This window comes from Styela clava, chromosome 9, assembly GCF_964204865.1.
Source record: "Styela clava chromosome 9, kaStyClav1.hap1.2, whole genome shotgun sequence".
Classification (NCBI taxonomy): domain Eukaryota; kingdom Metazoa; phylum Chordata; class Ascidiacea; order Stolidobranchia; family Styelidae; genus Styela; species Styela clava.
In genome coordinates, this window is record NC_135258.1 from 7,079,848 (window position 1) to 7,088,085 (window position 8,238).

General features: G+C 35.9%; 2 protein-coding genes across 2 annotated transcripts; both read left to right on the top strand.

Annotated features, from left to right (window-relative positions):
* The first annotated feature begins 664 nt into the window (after positions 1 to 664).
* Positions 665 to 4,455, top strand: LOC120338740 (vacuolar protein sorting-associated protein 53 homolog). Its single transcript, XM_039406674.2, has one exon. The coding sequence runs from the start codon at positions 907 to 909 to the stop codon at positions 3,496 to 3,498; it is 2,592 nt and encodes an 863-aa protein (XP_039262608.2). The 5' UTR covers positions 665 to 906; the 3' UTR covers positions 3,499 to 4,455.
* Positions 4,456 to 4,573: 118 nt separating this feature from the next.
* LOC144411631 (serine/threonine-protein kinase Nek10-like) lies at positions 4,574 to 8,238 on the top strand. The gene has a single exon (XM_078116081.1). It carries the CDS (start codon positions 4,574 to 4,576, stop codon positions 7,892 to 7,894), a length of 3,321 nt encoding a protein of 1,106 aa, XP_077972207.1. The 3' UTR covers positions 7,895 to 8,238.

The window sequence follows — 8,238 nt, forward strand, 5'->3', positions numbered from 1 at the left end:
ACCACGGATTTCAAGCCTTGAACATCGTTTCTGCTGCGACGAGATTAGGGCATACGCAGCCATGCATGAAAAAAATAGGCTTTTAATTGCATTTCTGACCATCATATATTTCAGTATTTTAAGAACAAAACTCGACAAATTATAAACAAAGCACCGCATCACAGCAATCAAACAGACAAAAACATGGTGGTTGCAAATTGGTCGACAAATATATTATCGACGTATTGGAAATGCGCACCCCCCTATTCCCCCTTCTTTAAATGTAGAAACGCGAAACTTTAAAGATGGTTAAAAGAAACACAACTCTACCCACCTGCCAAATTTCATCTTTTTATCTCTTATATTCTGTATATTTGTATGGATTTTCAAGCTTTTTTAAAGGGACAATGGGTAGTTGGCGACATGGAAAACTGGTCCGTTTTTGTTCTTTGGTCGGGTTTTCGGTCGTAACTTTTTTGTTTGGGGCTGCATTTCAGTGTAATTTCACAGAGCTACGAGGGATAAGCGGAAGATAACGTGTGAGAAATATCGTCGCAGTTCGTTAATTTTTTCGGCATTAATTTAATCGATGAAGTTGATGGTCGCAAATAGGTCGTGGCCGCAAAGTGGGTAAGCCACCCTAATAAAAAATATTGCTGTATAGACTATAGAGCACATTACTGCATTAATTCAATTATCATCACAGTCCTGCGGTCAGGGATGTCTCGCAGAATGGTCTTTTAGCCACCCTTTTTGTAAATACTATTTCACAATTACAGAATTAGTCTATTTAAGGCCAAGACTGCGAAAGATTGCTTTCAAGGGTTTCTGTACCAATGTTCAAAGTTTCAAATCCTATATTTATCATTCTATTTCAATTTTCAACAAAGCCATCATTGTTTAATAATAATAGTAGTTTTTACAAAGATGGCGGACTTGGATGCAGATGATCCGACTGAGGAGTTATATCCAAAAGAAGTTCAAGAATTGCTTGAAACGATTGTTCAGAGTGATGATCCACTTCAACATGCTAATTTTGACGTCATTGATTATATCAATAAATTATTTCCCACTGAGCAATCATTGTCGAACATTGATGATGTTGTTGGAAATATCGAAAGTCAAATTCAAGATCTTGATGAAGACATACGACATGCAATTCACGCACAAACTCATGCTGTTGTAGAAGGTGAGGAAGCGTTAGAAGAAGCACAAAAATCAATTCAAGATCTTTTCGTTATGATAAAAAACATAAAGGATCGCGCAGAACAGTCTGAAGAAACTGTTAAAGAAATAACAAGAGATATAAAGCAATTAGACACTGCGAAACGTAATTTAACTAGTTCAATAACAACGTTAAATCATTTGCACATGCTGACAGGTGGTGTGGAAACTCTAGTCGGCTTATCACAAAAACGACGGTACGGAGAAGCCGCTAGTCTCCTTGAAGGTGTTCTGAATGTGCTGGAACATTTTAAAAATTATCATTCTATTCCTGCTGTCAAAGATCTTGTAAACAAGGTAGATGATATCAAATCTACTTTGACTCAGCAAATATTTGCGGATTTTGAACATGCTTTTGAAAATAAATCTGGTGGTAGACCTAATGTTAATATAGCTCTGTTGAGCGAAGCCTGCCTAGTTGCCAATGCACTTGGAGGTAATGTGAAAAATGAACTTATCAAAAAGTTTGTGAAAAGTCAGTTGGCAGAGTATAATGTTCTATTTGAGGCTTCTCAAGATTGTGCCTGGCTTGATAAGATTGATCGCAGATATGCATGGATAAAACGTGCTTTGATGGATTTTGAAGAAAGATATGTGAAACTATTCCCACAGAACTGGGAGGTATCAGAATGCATTGCAGTTCAGTTTTGCTACATAACAAACCGAGAGCTTGGTAATATCATGAAAACTAGATCCAATGAAATTGACGTCAAATTACTTCTTTTTGCCATTCAACGAACAACAAATTTTGAAACTTTGCTGAGTAAGCGGCTTTCGGGAGTTACATTGAAGGAAAATAAAACAATTACCAAGCTAACAACAAAAGAACCTGTGGATATAGATCCATCCAATCCATTTTATGAAGAGGTGGTGAAAGAAATGAACAGTGAAGCTGAAGAGAATCCCAAAGAATCAAAACCTGCTGATCCACCTTCAAAAATAGAAAATCCGTTCATGGGTTTGATATCAAAATGCTTTGAATCACATCTTGATGTCTATATTCAGTCTCAGGACCGCAACCTAGCTGAGCTCATTTCCAAATTTCAGCAGGATTTCCAAGAACATCAAGCCCAAGCAAAACAGTCGATTGTGGCTGGTGCTGCTATGCAATGTGAAGTCTTGCCCACATGTGCAGATTTATTTGTTTATTATAAAAAATGCATGGTACAATGTTCTCAATTAAGCACAGGTGAACCAATGGTTTCTTTGACACATCTTTTTCAAAAATATCTGAGAGAATATGCTACAAAACTGCTTTCAAACAACTTGCCAAAGTTATCAGCTGCTCCTACTTCAAGCGTCAGTATGCCTGGGAATATCACCTTTTCTTCAGTCACAAATTTAATCAAAGAGACAACATCTAGTCTAAAAGAAGGGTCGTCTCCTGAAACTCATAAGTTAAACACTCAAGAGTTGTGTGTAACCTGTTCTATGTTGTGCACTGCGGATTATTGTCTTGAAACGACTCAACAACTGCAAGAAAAATTACGACAAAAAGTGGATACCGATCTCGTTAAAAAAGTAGATTTATCAGGTGAATGTGACACGTTCAGCACTGTTGTTACAAGTTGCATTCAGTTATTAGTGCATGATCTTATTGCATCGTGTGACCCCGCTTTCTATGCGATGTCAAAAGTATCGTGGATGTCTGTGGAGCAAGTCGGTGATCAGAGTAGTTATGTCACGGCAATTACGTCTCATGTGAAGCAATCCGTTCCACAGATTCGTGATAACCTTTCATCTGTACGAAAATATTTCACGCAATTTTGCATGAAGTTCGCAAATAATTTCATACCTCGGTTTGTTAGTTCTTTATACAAATGTAAGCCTATTGGAACAGTTGGAACAGAGCAATTACTTCTTGATGCTCATTCTTTAAAAACACTTTTACTTGATTTGCCTTCAATTGGATCTCAAATTAGCAGAAAAGCACCTTCATCGTATACCAAAATTGTAATCAAAGGAATGACAAAGGCAGAAATGCTTCTCAAAGTGGTGATGTATCCACATGATCCAGCAGATGCTTTTGTAGCTAACTATAGCAGACTGTTATCTTCTGCAGAAGCCGATACCTTCCAGAAAGTTTTAGAAATGAAGGGGTTAAAACGTTCAGAACAAGCTCCCTTGTTGGAAATATTCTGGCGAAAACAACCTGTTCCTACTGATACTACTACTCTACCACAAGGTGGTGCTACAAATTCACATGTTGCTACTTCAATTCTTGGAAGTTTAGCCGATCTGGATTCAAATTCAAGAATCAGAAAGTTGGAGAAGTTAATCAAGAAGAGATTGTAAAATTGTTTGAATTTGAAAATAACTAGTTACTGTCAGATTTTAATAGTTAATTATATCAATCATAATGGAAATCGATATTCTCTCCAATGAAATAATATTTTAGAATTTATTCAATGATATAAAACCCTTTATGAATGAAACTCTGTTATTGTATTTGACATTCCATTTTTATCTTGTATTAACATAATAGAATGCAACGAATTATTATTGAATTTAGTGAACACCATGCTTTTTCCAATATTTGGATGTTATGAAAAAAATTTTGTTGTTCGGGTAAACTATGCAGCAAAATGCAATTTAAGTCAAATTCAGTTAAGTTCACAACTTAGTTTTGTTGCAAATTTCGGGTTAGAAAAATTAACTTTGCTGGTAGAAGTTTTTTCAAAAACCCGTAATTTTTCTCTTGATTGTGAAACGTATAGTGGTATCCTGTCTATGAATTTGTTATGGTTGTTAATGGTCAACTTGTTTGGAAATTCCAATGGCTGGTTTTCTGTGATGATATTTTTTGTCATGTCATACACTATTGTGTTTTATGTGTTTCAATTTATTGCCAAGTTACGGTGCTGTCATATACTGTATAATGTCCTTTATATATATTATTGAGTTTATAGCTATCATAGTTCTTGCAGATATGGTCTGCTTGTTTGTGTTATAAATTAGACTAGCCAAAATAATGTAGGTCCAATAATCTTAAAAATAATAGTCAAGAACTTTAAAATTCTAAATGTTCCAATTCCAAGATGAAATGTATGTGTATCATCTTGAATCATTTACCGAAACACTCGGCAATAAATTCAAACCCATGGCCCCATGTAAAGTTAATATGATTTTTTTCTCGATGCTTTATTAACTTAAACGTATAAGCACTATATGGCTGTGTGCAATTCAATGTTATTTCTGTCGTAGTATCATAATATAATAATATTAGAATAATAATGTGAAATCTTTTTACAGTTTGGTAAGGTATCGGTAAATAGTATAACAAAATGTTGACTTGGTATCAACTTGTAAAGGAAGACTAAAACTTGAGAATGAATATCTGAAGAGTTAGATTTTATGGAATGAAAAAAATATGTCTGGAAGTACGAAGAGGAAAACTGAAACGACGAAAAATAGTGAAGAAACGAAATTAACCAAACTTATACAACTGACAAAATCCAATGATGCTCTTGTGACCAACAATTCCCAAACACCCGATAAATCTGATGGACAAAATCAAAAATTGAAAAATGAAATCGAATTATTGGATTGGTTTGGGAGTATTTATCAGAGTGAGAGGAAATTTGCTCAACACAAACATAGAGCTAGATTTGTTGAACTTTTCACCAATTTAATCAAATTTAGATTAACTCACACAGACTGGCCACAACGTAACACATATGATCTCATATCAAGGTGTTTGATTTGTCTTCGGATCTTAATAAGAGACTCAAATTTTCAGAGAAAAATAGTTGAAATTGGCGGAATTTCCTCATTAACAGAGCAATATAGAATTGCTGCCGAGTACTATCTATCCCAAACAGATAACTGTTATCTTGTTGATGTATTAAGCAATATATCTCTAATGCTCAGAAAATTGGCAACCACGGAGAGTAACAAAAGTATTTTAATTGGAAATGATGTCCACCAGATCACAACTTCTTTACTTGATGCTACGGACACTTTCATCTTACAATGTGCCTTGTTGATACTACTTGATCTTTCATCGAATCCTAAAATTTGTGATTACATTGCTTCATTGTCTTACGTTGTTGAAAAACTTGTGCGAATTATTGAGGAATATGACAACAATTCGAGAGTTCATGCCGCCAATTTATTGCGAGGATTCTGTTCGAACCGCAAAATTTGTGAGCAGCTGATCATATTTGATTGTTTACCCGTGTTGTTAAGTGTTTTGCATCACGGAGATCAATGCGTTCTTCTTTTACATATCGTATGGATTCTGGTTCTGTTATGTAAGGACCCACAACATGTTAAAGATATCAGGTCTTTAGGTGGAATTCCTTTACTTCTTAATTTACTGCAGGATGACAGAACACTGACTGTTGAACGACACGAGGTCACAAGTGCAAATATGAGGACAGGTAGAACTCAACCTGTTTTAACAGCACGAAGTGCCAGTGGTGACGCCACACCTGACTCTGAAGCGTTGGAACAAATTTTGAAACTCAAAAGCGTTTGTTGTACAGCGCTTTCTGAGCTTAGCTTAGATAATGCACAGACTGTGGTTGAAGGCAATGGTGTATATATTATAGCTAAGTTAATTTTACCTGAAGATCTCCCTTCAAGTTGTACATCTTCTGCTTTGCATTTACAACTGAATGCGTTTCGGGCTCTGCGCTTTTTGTTTTCAATGGAGCGTAACAGGAGACTTTTTAAGCGATTGTTTCCATCTGAAATGTTTCAAACATTTATTGACATTGGACATTATGTCAGAAGCCAGGATAGCTATCAACCCTTGGTAGATGCGCTCAATAAACTTGGAGAAGAATCTCTTGAGAATGTTATAGAAAATATTGAAGAACTGAATCAAAATAGAAAACCAAGACGTTTTATTAAAGGAATTTATGCTGTGATGGATTTACTAGGAAGTGGTGCGTTTGGTTCAGTATATAAAGTCAAAAAAGAGAATGAAGAAAAAGCATTAGCTCTCAAAGAAGTCAGTATCTTTGTTGGTGGCAAAGAAAAAGGTGGGAAAAGCCGACAGAAGAGACGAGAGCTTGATGAAATTGTCCGTGAATTAACAATTATCAAGGAACAACTCAGGCACCCAAACGTTGTTCGATATTATAAAACATTCCAGGAAAACGACAGGTTATACATTGAAATGGAATTGATAGAAGGAGCTTCATTGCAAGAGCATTTCAATGCTCTTATCGAAAAGAAACAAAATGGAATGGAAGCAGACAGAGTTTGGAGAGTGTTGATACAACTCTGCCTTGCGTTGCGGTATTTACACAAAGAAAAAAATATTGTCCATCGAGATTTAACTCCTGGAAATATAATGCTTGGAGAAAATGATCATGTTACAATCACTGATTTTGGCTTGGCCAAACAAAAACAAGATGAGAGTAAATTGTATTCAGTAGTCGGTACTTTATTATATTCATGTCCTGAGATAATAAAAAGCGAACCATATGGTGAAAAAGCTGATATCTGGGCATTGGGTTGTATCTTATATCAAATGACAACTTTGAAACCACCTTTTCCTTCCGATAACATGCTGTCTCTTGCGAAGAAAATTGTCGAAGCCAAGTTTGAAAACGTACCGGGTACTTCAGAATATGTTTCTCAAATTAATTTTGCTGTCACCAAGTGTCTAACCGTTGAACCAGAACATCGTCCTGATATCGTAGAAGTTGTGAGTTTGATTGCAGCTCCGATGTTAAGATACACCGATAATGTAACAAAGCTTTATCACAAGTCTGAGAGAAAATTGGAAAAAGAGCGAAGGCGAACACAAAGGAATTACCACGAAGCAAAAAGGAATATGGAAAATTATAGAAGTCTGTTCAAAGCATCACAAGAGAGCAATAATCGTATTTATCGTAATTTTTCAATGTCTAATGCTCACACGTTTACCCAGCAAGAAAAATTTTCAAGCTTTAATCCAAATGTAAGCTCACCTGCTATATTTACACCAGTGACCCCTCCAAATGGCCATCAACGACAACAATCTGGCGAGGCAACAAGTCCTGGTTCTGATGTGTTTTCTGAAGCTTCATCGTCTGGTTATGCTAGTTTAATGGATGCATTTCCATCCGATGCGAAACAGCCACACCCTCCAAGATCACGCCCCAATTCCGCTAAGAATCAATCAATAAAAAAGCAGGATTTACCATGTCGTGCTTTGAGTTTTGATATGTCAGAGCAAGGTACTACAAAGGATTCCTCTCTTAGTCGAGTCGGAACTGCATCTCGTGGAAGGCCTGGATCTGCAAGCAATGCAGGTACTTTAACAATTTCACCAAGAAAAGTTCGACAAATAAATGATCCGGTGCAAACAATGTTACATCAACTTCACAAGATTATTTTCATCGACCAACTGCCCCCGACATCTGAAGTAAATTTCTGTAGACGAATAATATCAAGATACAAGCGAGCATTATTTTCACCACAAAGTAGTTCAGTTCATTTGAAAACTGAGCTGAAAAAATTGCTTTCCGGGTCTCAGGATTATATTGATGCATTTCCTATGAATGAGGCATCATCTCTTGCCCGTCAAGCTACAGCTGAGGTTGCTGCGAAAGAGTTGCCTGGGAACGGGGTCAATTCTGTGACCTCGTCGCCGTCGACAACAGGAGAAGAAGGCGTGACTTATTCACAAATGTATTCAATGATTGAAAAGGTTTTATGTGAATGTGGTTATTATGATGTTACCAGAGTGTTATAAAAAGTTCCTGTACATTATATCCCAATATATACGACAATATTTCCATCAATAATAGTATGTGATAATAATTGCAAGAACTAAATTGGAAATGGTGATATTTATCAGAAACTACAAAAGATAAATTTAGTTATAAAAAAGATAAAGATGGCTATAAATGATAAATTTGCTGAAATTATCTTCATCATTAAAATTGAACCACAGCCTTTCTTTATATCAGAATACTCCATACCTTTTATAAATTAATATGAAGATTTGGAATAGACACAGACAGTCTTTCTTTGCCAAGTAATGGTTTTAGTAATATTGGTCAATCAATTTAGGTTGATAGACTTACCATATATCCC

Coding starts and splice junctions, on each gene's coding strand:
- LOC144411631 (XM_078116081.1), top strand. CDS start 4,574: ATGTCTGGAAGTACGAAGAGGAAAACTGAAACGACGAAAAATAGTGAA.
- LOC120338740 (XM_039406674.2), top strand. CDS start 907: ATGGCGGACTTGGATGCAGATGATCCGACTGAGGAGTTATATCCAAAA.